Source organism: Vanacampus margaritifer, chromosome 3, assembly GCF_051991255.1.
Source record: "Vanacampus margaritifer isolate UIUO_Vmar chromosome 3, RoL_Vmar_1.0, whole genome shotgun sequence".
Lineage (NCBI taxonomy): Eukaryota > Metazoa > Chordata > Actinopteri > Syngnathiformes > Syngnathidae > Vanacampus > Vanacampus margaritifer.
The window spans coordinates 25,288,092-25,300,846 of NC_135434.1; the positions used below are offsets into that span (position 1 = coordinate 25,288,092).

Sequence of the window (12,755 nt, forward strand, 5' to 3'; positions counted from 1 at the left end):
AATAGAATAGAATATAAGACACATTTTTCATTTTGCTTATTTCACTTGTATTGTAACTGTTTCTTTTTTTGCCCTCCTTCCCTTGGTTTAAATATAGTCTCCACCTTGACATTTATTTTAAGTGGACAAATGAGGGACATGCCAAGAGTACAGCGTGATGACGTTGTTCACATGAATTAAGGTCCAGTTCTTCTGTAGTTTTAGTCATTAATCGCGCATCAGAAAAGAGCACGTTTGTTTTGCCAAGAGAACTGACGCAGCCCCAATGACTCAAACTGGCAACAAATGCTGGGTGGTCCTATTTTTCTTAACGTGGCAATAAGTTGACTTTAGGAAAAGTAGCTTTCTGATTATATGCAGCAACTATGTTTTTGCCAAAATGGTGGAGCAAAAAGGGTTGTTTGTTACGGGTGAATGATTGTCCTTTATGTCCCCGGAATGCGTTGATTAAGGGTTTTCATGGGTGCATCCAATTCAAACTAAAAGTCCTCCTGCTACTTGCGTGTTCTGCACTGTAGAGAGTGAAATATTTAAATCCCTTGTAATCTGAATTGGTTACAATTTTCAAACATTCTTCATGTTGCCATTCGGGTGCCACAGACCCGTCAGAAGTCTGTGTAGCCCCGGTCTCACCCAGCATTTTATTTGACATTTGAAAGTGTTTTTCATTCATTTGATGAAGTTTAAAAACATGAAGAAGTTCAGAAGTAGCCATGGGCTACTTGTAAACCAGTAAGCCTGCATTTGGAAAATAATTATTTTGAGTTTGGCTGGGTTCACCCTGTTGCTGTATGTAATGCTGTAAGCTTGCTGAGATAGGTAAATAAATATATCTGCTTTTTGTGGCATTTACATTTGTTCATGTGCAATTGATTTTTTCTAATGTAAAATACTGTATGTGTCTTTGCGCAATAAATTGGGAAACTGTGTATTAAATGGTACCAAAGAATAGTGTTTTTCAGGAAGACATGTATTGCACTTCATTGGAGGTCTTTTACAAGCAGCGTAGTATCTGCTAATGGGAAGCCGATGCTAATCCATCTATTGAATGGTAATTGGCTTTTATGACAGTCTCTTATTGCCCATTGAACTGTGTCCATTTGCAACTGTTAGTGGCATTTGATTATTCAGACGACTGTATTTATTAACATATCTTAGGTGTCGGGCCGAAACCTCATAAATCACAATTTGGATTAGAATTTCAAAAATCTACATTTTTAGTCAGTCTACACACGTAATTATTGTCCAATCTAAAGTGTTGAAAATGTCTTGCTTCCTTTGATGATGCAATGTTAATAGTTGAACAAAACATGACATATTTGGGGTCTCCTGAAAAGTAACAATATGCAGAAAAAAAAATTATGTTTAAAAGTGTACCATAAGGATAATGTGTTTCATGAGTTTTAGATCAAATAACTACAATTTTTAAAATGGGTTGATCACCAAATCTGTAGTCTTCAGGAAAAATTTAGCCAGCATTCCCCACTTAGAACTTTGAATTTCTGACTTTTGTTTCTTAAAGTTTTTGAAAGGGGAGTTGCTGTGGTGCTCAACCCCAGCATTTCCTTTCATTTCCTAATCTTTCCCTCAGGTTCACACAAACGTACGCACACATGCTTTTCCTTCCCTTCCACATCTTCACATTCATTCCTGTCTGCATGACCCTTCAACAACAATGACTTTTCAAAAGAGCCCCAATTGCTTTGTGACCCCTAAACTTCCCCACTCACCCTCCTTTGAAAAGAAAAAAAAACTACAAGCATAGAATGCTTCTAGTGCTCAAATGGTGAGCACAACAACATTATGTATATACAGTAATTTACAATACTGCTCCTACTAATAGTAGGCTACTTCTAAAAAACATTATTATTATTATTATTATTATTATTATTATTATTATTATTATTATGCCAGTGGCTATGAAAAAAAAGGATGGATGTTTAGTTGGAAGTTGCAACTATCAGTAAAACACTGACTTGGAAATACAAAACCATTATGACCTCAACTATATTGTAGCACATATACAATAGGTTCAAATTTTGTATGTAAAATGCTGAAACTGTATTGAGATGACATTTGAGCATATGTATAAATTGGAGAATTCTCAAGAAAGTTTGAACAGGATATTAGGTATGTTGTGGTTTGCGTGAAGGTGTCTGAAAAAAGCTTAATGAATGCACATGCTTCAGATCACAGCCAATTCATAAATCACTTCCTGTGAAGTACAATTACACTTGTCCGAATACCCATCACTGGTTCATTCTCATTGGCCATCTATGTTAAAAACACACACAAGGAATTTGCCACCGGTAGTTCCAGCTAGGGATGCACGATAATGCTATTTTTAACCAATACCACAAATTTAGAAAGTGCCAATGTTGATAACCGATAAGTAAGCCAATAATTGTTTGCAAAATTAACTTGAATATAAATATACTTTCTGATCCTACTATAAGTCTAACATGTACAAATACATTGAAACATTGTGTAAAGCACCATGAACCTGAATTTGATTGATATCTCTGTTTTAAAGACAACCAGTAACTCATTTTGAGTTTGACAAAACAAAACAGTCATGTTTTAAAAATGCAACAAAAATCTGCAAGGGTAACATTTTGGTGAAACACAGCAAAGAAAGCCCACACTGGCGACTGCCATGATGCATCTTTTGTGAACACGAGGTTGTGCGCAATATGATGTCACAAATATGCGACACTACCATTATACCGTAGGAGAGACGAGGGGTTGATGAGTTGGGCACAACTTGAGCCACAACAGATGGACAAATGTGGCATGTCTATTATTATCAGTGGATTTCTCTATTATCTGGTTTATCTGTATGACATCAAATTGGTCGATAATCTTGGATAATTATCAGCCACCGATATTATCGTGCATCCCTAGTTCCAGCCATACGTGTACTGTAATAAACAAGCCACTAGGGCTGGGTTTAAAAACATTAATAATCAATGTCAAATCGATTTTCCTTTTCGAGCCTGATATCGATTCATAAAACCATTAATCAATTATTTTATCTCTTTTTCCCATAAATTTATAAGAAAATAGAATTTTAAAGGCCAAGTTTTTTTTTATTGCATTTTACTGTTGTCTTGACTTTTGCTGTTTACATGAATTTAAAATAATTTTCTTACATTTATGAAACACATGACTTATTGCACTTGAAGACAATTCAGAATTTATATTTACAATTATTGAATTAAAATTATTAAAATATTTTCATCTCATCTTTTCTGATGCCATTGTTTGTGTAATACTGAAGTGATTATAATACTAAATAATTTAACCAGCTACTTCATCCGCAAAATTTAGTTTGGAAATTAATATTAGTGGAGTTTCTATCATGTACTTGATATTAAAGAAGACTTGGTGTTGATCGGTTTGAAGTGAAGTGAATCGAATCAAATCAGAAAAAAATCAAAATCGGATTCAATGTTTTTGTTGCAGAAATATTACTATAAACTACAATTTACACGGTCGCACAGTATCTCATTATTGTTACTTCAGGCGTGTGTGTTAGTTTGCCTATGCAAGGCAAGCAAAGCATCTCCCAGGGTCACAATACTGTCTGTGGGAGTCAAGTGGTGTCAAACACTGGCAAATAGTTGAGAAAAAAATGAGTCAGGCAGTCAAGAACTAAAGACGCAGGTGTGTGCCACGTCATGGCTCAGACAAACAAATTAGCACTGGCAATTCAAAAAAGGACAAGGTTGCAATAATGCCAAAATCACAAAACTATTAACTCAATGGCATCCGTCCAAACGGAAGATGAAAATCAACAGCCCAAAACGAGACTGAGAAATCCTGCACAGATCTTGACTTGACAGCTGATGCCATGATAAGAGAATGTGATGACTTACAGTTCCTCCAAGTGGTAATTAGTGTGGATAGTGGGAGTCCCAGTAAGAGGATTCTGGCCTGTTCAAGCATCTTAAAGAGAAGCGGCGCAAGATACCTGATCCATGAGATTTCTCATTCAAAATGACGTTGCCTTGCTGTGGTTGTCCTACACAAATCTCCTTTGTGACTTGACTAATTGCCCTGGCTGCATGTCTCTAATACCTGATTAACACAATAAAGTGATTTACATGCCAACTGTGGCCTTTCTCACTAACTGTGTCTCTGTCTGTCACCACGAGGGTCTTCGCTTTCTTCTACATCCAAATACGATGCTCAACGGATGTCAGAAACAAACAAAGTGAGCGACGTACTTTGTTGTTGTTCATGTTTACATTAGAGGACGGACATGTACAGCTAAAGCTCAACCTGAGGCAGTCTGTACGTCAGACAAGCAGCTGCCTTCTCATCCAGTCATAGTTTGTCTCTCTGTATGTTTAAAGAGATTGTCAGACCTCAATCTGTCTTCCTACGCTCTGGCCTCCTGCTCGTTGTAATCTTGAAGGGTTCATAAGCCAGAGAGACAGCAAGCCCCAACAGTGCCCCCAAGAGGGCCCCCACCACCTCCAAAAACATCCTCTGTTAACCCTTCATCACCTCCATCCAAACACTTCAAACCTGGCCTGAAGGATGCCCACTCCAATGCTCAAGTAATGAAAGGGATTTGAACCGAGCTGGAAGGGATCAAAGCAAACTTCCCCAAGTAATATTTGGAGAGCAAATCTAATAGTAAAACAATGCATTCCACTCAGCCTTTCAGATTGTGTCTGTCTGTCAGCTTAACTCTGCCTATTACAACAGAGGATTCACAGCAGGGGACAAAAGACAGACCAGACAGGGAAATGTTTTGCTCAGAGGAGGCACTTATGATCAACCTTTTATTTCTTGCAGTACAGTGTACTTGTGACACGGTAACTTGTAGACCAAATACAGTTTACCAGACATAGCAGTGATGGTTCTCAAGAAATATGAGTATGACCATATCAGAAGCTTGTTATTACAACATGGTAAAAACACATGTATCATTAACGGCAAACTGCAATAACCTCAACATATCACATCATGTAATCAGCATAGGGATTCAAAAATTGAATTATACTGACTATAATTTTGGTTAATGTATGCAGTGAGAGAGAGAGAGAGAATGAGAGAGAGAGGAAAGGGGGGGGGGGGTAATATGCACACACACACACACACACACCAAATGACTCCTCCTTCTAGGACACAGTTCATGTGTCCTCAGACCAGCTGTCTGAGCCCTCTCTTGGCACTGGCTCTAAATAATCCACTACTAGAGGGCGCCGTGGCTAAGACATAACTCCAATGCTGTAACTCGCCTAAGTCACCAACAGGTGGCAGCATTGCTAGAACAATATCTCTTAGCTCTAATTTTCTAAATTACAGCTCTGTGATCTTCACAGATAGACACGAGCATGTGCTTTTACCTTGGTCACAACAGTTATTTTTGTGTCTTTCTGCCATCATAAAAATGGAAACAAATGCCTAAAATAGTACACTTTGTGTGTGGTGAACTAACATAACATACATACTTGCCAACTCTCCCTATTCAGGCGGGAGACTCCCGAATTTCAACCCTATCTCCTGCTTGTCTCCCAATTAATTTCATTTCTCCCGCTAATCTCCCAATTTTCCAGCAAATTAAACAGTTTACATTGTGGGAAATATTTGTCACATTGTCTGGCAACACGCCACCAATGCGGAGAGAAAGCCAACTTCAAAATAAATCTTACCTTACCAAATAATATGTGGAGTGTAATGCCTTGGAACACTTTTTTTTAAAGTCACAACGGATGACTTGACTGGTCATGCAGAATGTGTGTCGGCTGCTCATATTGCCGCAGTGATGTGCAGTGGGCTCTAGGTTTGGGTCGGCAGGCAGTCGCAAATTGAGACGCACACACCAATTACAAATCTGTGTGTCGGCAGGCGAAAGTACAACGTATCCTAGGGTGACCATATTTTCATTGCCAAAAAAAGAGGACAAGCCCGACCTCGAGATATTGATACTCAGATACAAGATGCTATACATTCAAACTATATTAAAGCATGTCTCCTCTGTATGGGTAGAAAATAAAACCAGAAAAACAGAATCTCTTTTGAAGTCTTAAATTTTTTGCGCCACAATCTTTTTATTAATTTTACTTCAAGCGGGGTTCGTACCCATCGCCTCCGGTGTGGAAGCTCATCACTTGCCACTCAGTTAAAGTTCTGGGCCACCATCACAGCCAGTGGCAGCCACAGTAAACGTTGCAGTGAACTCTGCCTCCCATTTGCTGCACAACGAAAAACGGACAATACCGCCTTTTTGGCCTGTGGGACTCACAGGCCAAAAAGGCCCAATAGGACTCCTTCTTCAGCTTGACGGCATCAACACCAGCGGGTTCGAGGATTGCCGCCACGACAGGCACCAACCACCTTACGGCCACAGCTCCGATCGGCCGCCAATGGAAGCGTGGAACATGGTCCACTCGGACTCAATGTCCCCCTCCTCCCTTGGGACAAGGGAGAAGTTCTGCCGGAGGTGGGTGTTGAAACTCTTTCTGACAGGGACTCCAGAAAGGGTGGGTACTCTGAGCTGCTGTTTGGTGCATAAGCACAAACAACAGTCAGGACCCGTCCCCCCACCCGAAGGCGGAGGGAGGCTACCCTCTCATTCACCGGGGTAAACCCCAACGTACAGGCGCCTAGCCGGGGGGCAATGAGTATGCCCACACCTGCTCTGCGCCTCTCACCGTGGGCGACTCCAGAGTGGAAGAGGGTTCAGCCCCTCTCAAGAGGATTGGTACCAGAACCCAAGCCGTGTGTGGAGGCGAGTCCGACTATATCTAGTCGGAACTTCTAAGCCTCGCACACCAGCCTGGGCTCCTTCCCTGCCAGAGAGGTGACATTCCATATCCCCAGAGCTAGCTTCAGTAGCCGGGGGTCAGACAGCCAAGGCCCCCGCCTTTGGCTGCCACCCAACTCACTGCGCACCCGACCCCTTTGGCCCCTTCCACCGGTGGTGAGCCCATGGGAACGGGGACCCACGTTGCCTTTTTGGGCTGTGCCCGGCTGGGCACGGGCATGGGATATACCCATGGGGCCCGGCCACCAGACGCTCGCCTTCGAGCCCGACCTCCAGGCCTAGCTCCAGAGGGGGGCCCCGGTGATCCGCGTCCGGGCAAGGGAAACGAAGATCCAAAGTTTGTGTTCATCATTGGGGTCTTTTGAGCCATGCTTTGTCTGGTCCCTCACCTAGGACCTGTTTGCCATGGGTGACCCTACCAGGGGCATGAAGCCCCAGACAACATAGCTCCTAGGCTCATTGGGACACGCAAACCCCTCCACCACGATAAGGTGATGACTCATGGAGGGGCATATGAATAGCATTATTGAGAATTCAAAATAGCTATGGCTGATTCACTCTAATCTTCTGAACTAAACTACCTGTACATTTTAATTCCATGTAATGCTATTTTGAAGGTGTATACTTCAATCAATGATACTACTGATAGAGCAAATTTAAAAAAACAAAATCCAACTTTTTTGAGGGGGCGAGAGAGAGACAGAGCTCAGTATTGTTCATTCTGTAATTTTACCGATTCGACATGTCATCATCATTGCTCTCTCTTTTTTTTTTCTTTTTTTTTTTAGTTTGTACGTGCGTGAGTTTGTGCATGTGTGTGTGTGTGCATGTGTGCGTGCGTGTGAATGTGTACTCATTAGTTCACCTAAAACCTGTTAAAAATCCCATACCGTTCACCTAAACTGAATACTTCAGAATCCAGCTAGAGTTGTGAGGTTGTCAGGAGACCTGAGGAAGGATCAAAGAAAAGAAAGGAAAGTGAAATCCAGCACCGACCAAACATCACCTACTACCCACCGGGTTACCAACCAGAGTCTTTTCACCAACCCCAGAGAAGAAAGGAGAGACTGAGGAAAGGAAGGAAGGATAGATGAAGCAGAGTGAGATCCACAGACATCAGCTTCCACCGATTCAACGACCAGAGTAAGAAGCAGATTGTGTTTGAATTTCGATAGATGCTGGTGTGGTGGATCTGGCATGCATGAAAACCTCCACCAAAGAGGGTAGCCGTCGACCCCGGCCAGGACAGAGCAAGCCCAACGCAGTAAAACTGGGCACGGCAGGCCCGCCAGGCACACCACCGGCCCACAGCCCCCCCCCCCCCCCCCCCGGGCCCAGGGGAGGAAGGCAGACTAGGGAGGGGGAAGGGACGGGGGAAGGAGACGACAAGAAGAGCAAGGGGCAGCGGCAGGGCCGCAGAGAGAGGGGGAGAGGAGGAGGAAGGGTGACGAGGGAGAAGGGACAGGGAGGCGGAGGACGGGCGGGGAGAGGCAGCAAGGGGGAGGAAGGGGGACAAAATCCAACATGACGGACTAAAGTATAGCACATTCAAACCAAGTAGCAACTGAAAGACACTTGCTGTGGATTGTGAGTAACATTGCTTAAATTAAAATAGTAAACCCTCGCTATTTACTTGTGTTAGAGACCAAGCCCAGACAGGAATGGTGAAAATGTAACAGTCGTCTGCCCCAAAAAAATTCCCATACTTAAGTGATAGTTAAAACCAGAGAGCCTCCAGTAGAACTAAAATTCTTTCTCCATCATGAAACATTAGACAGGGACTGTTCGATTATAAAACATGTCCTTCAATGTAGAATGTTGATTTTATTGAACCATATTTAAAGGTTTTGCATAAAATGTCATGCATGCTTTACTTTCCTAACACTGATGACATCCTTGCTGAAATATTAAAATTGCACCTCTCTACGTTACAGATATGCTCCACTCATACACTTTGTCTGATTTGTTTCCTGTCAGCAGCAGTCTAGTTGACCTAGAAGACTTTGGTCCTCCTAAGCGGTGGAATGAACTGGCACGTTACATCTGACAGACTAGCTCAATAAATGTTTTGAAATTCTGCATGTAAAAACACACTTTCATTCTCCGGCTTTAAACCTGGCATGAGATTGGTTTATTTTTCTTGCTCAGTATGTTTATTGTTTCCATACTTACATGTTTTGATTGATTTTGTAGTAACCACTTTATTCTTCATGTAGTGCATTTTATTTGACAGGTGCTATGCTTTATCAATTCAAATTGATTGATGGATTGATTGAAGCTTACATTTTTTTAGTCAGTACTGTGTTTTTCCTTTTTGGATGTTGTTTACCCAACTCAAAGCAAGTTACATGCTGCCGTGCTTTTATGATGTAACACCGTTTATATAGTTGCATAGTTCTTGCTATCCCACTTACACCCATAAGGGTTTGTTGTCCCAACCCACGCATCCATTTTCTTTAAAGCACTGTTCAGGGTCACAGAGAGATGAAGCCTATATCCCAGCCAACTTCAGGCAAAAGGCACACTGCACCCTGAATTGGTTGACAGTCAATCACAGGGCACACGACCATTCACAGTTATATTCACACCATTACAAGTGGGCAATAAGTTGCTTCCACCAAAGCCAGTGTATCACTACACCATCAATGACATTCCAAACCCGACCAGGGTAAAACCAATTAATCGTACTGATTTAGAAATGTTGTTTAATGCTTAAGAATGCTGTTATCAGGGCTAGCTTACCCATTATACGGGATAGGCTAGGCGGGATAGTTCAGGGTGCTGTGGACTCTAGGGGCTGTCAAAATCTGCTGAAAATTCACTTTCAAAATGATTATATTCAAACTAATTATTATCATCCATTCATCCATTAACTGAACCACTTATCCTCACAAGCGTGGCAGGCGTGCTGGAGCTTATCCCAGCGGTCTTCGGGCAGTACACCCTGAACATATTGCCATGCAGTAACTCCTAAATACATGTCAAAAGGAAAGAGGAATAAATTGAAATTAATATAAACAATTAAACAAGCAAAGTAGAGCAACGTGAAAAGTTTGAAATCAGCCATCAAGCCCGGGCAGAGTGGGCTGACGCACTCTGTGTGTCTCCTGCATTCTTTTAATTCCCGAGTGCCCGCCTCTCTACTATGGAAGCCCGAAAGTGTCAAAATGTAACAAATAAAAACGTCATTTTGAAATAAATATCCTTTTTCCAAGGTTTTATAAATCAGTTTTTATTTCATGATGTCCTTTTCCACAATGGCTTTTTTATTACATAATGGCGTTTTACAGCCGAATGACTTGACCTTGTCAATCAAATCACATGAGGCCCGAGCCAGTTACGTAATTGGCTGAGTCCGTTACACAGACATGAGTAGCAGAACTTTCAGTATCAATTCACGCGTGGAGAGTTTAGGGGCTGATGAGGAGCCGCGGCAATCACGGGTTTGTGAAAGAATGGCTGTGGGAGATAAGTCACTTTCAGAAGTACTCCAAAAGGTAGCAAATCGTGTGGAATCGGGTCATAACGTCTTAAGGCCTTCACCGGAGAAAGGGTTGCAGCATGAGGCTGTGTCACAGTTTGGAAGTTGGCGATACATGTGCATATTCTATTTGCACCCGGTGCTCAGTTGCTCTCAAACTTTCAAAAATGTTGTCATCGATGTCAGCTTCCTGAACAGCAACTACCATTCCGAGCATTTCAAAAATAGTATTCAAACAAGTCAAAATATCATCTTGTGATAAGTTATCATGATCTATTTGATCAGCTAGAGTCAGCAGAGCTGCAGAAATACCGCTGAAGTCCGCCATCATTCCTTCTGCTGCCGCCTGCCGACTAACAACGGTCATGACCCGTGTTTAGGAAAACTAATTGATTGTAGAGGATCAAACAGGAGGCCCAACCCACTGATTTTGATTGACAACACCAAGTCATTCGGCTGTAAAACGCCAATATGTAAAAGAAAGGCTATTGTGGAAAAGGACATTATGAAATAAAAACTGACTTTGTAAAAAAAACGTTTTCGTATCTTATAAAACCTTGGAAAATAAATTAAATGTCATTTTTATTAAAAAGTATGATGCTGTTAAAATAATCATTATGAAATATTTAATCAAAATAAAATATTCGTTACATATTAAAGAATAGTATGAACACTTTTCATAATAATACTATCACATTTTAAAATTTAATGGCCACATTACATAATTGTCTGTTATTTATCTAAAGGATATTTATTTAAATTTTGACACTTTCGGGCTTCCATACTCTACAGTATTTATAAATTTATGATCGTTGCAGTTGCACTTTAAATAGTATATGAAAATAAAATGATTCCCTGTGTAACAAAAATTTGAAATAACCTTTTTTTTTGTAACAATATTTCACGTTTAAGGGCAATAAAAGAACATGTAAATACATTATTTAATATTAAACTAAAAAGTTGAAGCAACCATGAAAAGTTGTGTACTACAAGATATAAAAAAAAGAAGACATTTTCTCTTATTTTCTTCATGCTCCTCATTGCCAGTGACTAATGTAATAAATGAAATTTGATGAACTGTCAAACTACTGATCCAAAATAAAAACACACAAAAGAGCATTGAAAAAAATTAGATTAATGAATCTTGTTGCTGTGCATATTTACAATACCTATACAATACAATTCAAGGTTAGCCCTGCAACTGGAACAGATTTAAATTCAAAGCAAAGCTCAATAAATATCACTACAAATGATAATACACTGAAAAAGGGTTTGTTTTATTTACATTTAAAATTTTAAAAAATATGAACATTTATGCACGCATTCAAATTAATTTGATTTGTCCAATAAAATTGGATGTTGCAACGGCAAGTCACTCACATGAATTGTTTACACTCAGTAATGAAACAGTCGTGAAATTAGGAAAATGTTCAATTGTGTGATGCTAGCTTATGAATTAAAGACAATATAAAAATTGGACTTCCTTTCTAAGCATATATAAATCATTGATGAAGGGGGTTGCCATCTACTGTAAAATTTTGCTTAGTTTGCCACATTGGCTCGGGTTCTAAATCAGTGTGACTATGGCCCTATGTTTCAGCCAAAAGCACCAAAACCACTGACAAATTATGAAGTGCACAAATGAAAGATCATTTCATTCTCAAGGAAAAGCTTAATCAGTTCATGCAACAAGGCTTGGTTAGGAGTGTGCCAGAACCTGCATTATACTAAAGTTGGTCATATATTGCACTTATAGGTTATAATCAAACGTAACATGCACAAATCAATTAATGTCAGCAATCGTGTTTTTTATTAGTTATTTTTGTTTTTGATTAACAACAAATTGTGTCCAATGGATTAGCTGCACCGGGGCTATAACTTTTAACTCAGATGAAGGATCCATTTAGCTTGTAATTGTAATTACTAATGAGGATATTTTACAATAATGCATCATGGAAGTTTTGTAAGACAGAGCAGCAGAGGCACATTATAATATTTTGAAAAATTACAGAGATAAAGTTATGGCACAAGTCCAAACACTACTAAATAGTTTGACATGTAGAGACAAATCAGTTCACACTTGCCTTCTGGCTCTGTTGATTGCTCTTCAAAAAAAAAAGAAAAGAAAAAAGAAAAAAAAAAAGTTTGACATTGTATGATTACACTCTGGTATTCTGTTACCTCCCACGTTTCAAAAGCATGCATGTTATGTCATTGGAGACTCTAAATGAGGGGTATAAAACTTATGGCCTGGGGGCCATTTGCAGCCCACAGGGTGACATTTTGCCACCACCTCCTTGGCATCATCACTTATGGGCTACCACAGCCCAAGCTCATGCCAGCTTTTGGTGAAATGTAATTCTGAAGTGACACAGAGTGGAAGGAAACGATATCCTGTCAACCAGTCTCGCCAGGAAGAGAAAAGTTGATATCAAGAACAGAAAAGTCAAGAACGAAAGGACACAAAATGTTTTTTTTGTTCTGCACAAGGCC

The 12,755-nt window shown here is 40.3% G+C and overlaps 1 protein-coding gene across 2 annotated transcripts in view; it reads right to left on the bottom strand.

Annotated features, from left to right (window-relative positions):
• Positions 1–4,032, bottom strand: part of LOC144049266 (protein crumbs homolog 2-like) — a 44,723-nt gene extending 40,691 nt beyond the window's left edge. The window contains exon 1 of one of the 2 annotated variants that reach the window (XM_077562032.1): positions 3,879–4,032. In XM_077562032.1, coding sequence (XP_077418158.1) covers positions 3,879–3,948 — 70 coding nt within the window. In that variant the 5' untranslated portion in view covers positions 3,949–4,032. The remainder of the gene's footprint in view (positions 1–3,878) is intronic. The other variant, XM_077562031.1, reaches the window with a different exon arrangement.
• Between the last annotated feature and the right edge of the window lie 8,723 nt (positions 4,033–12,755).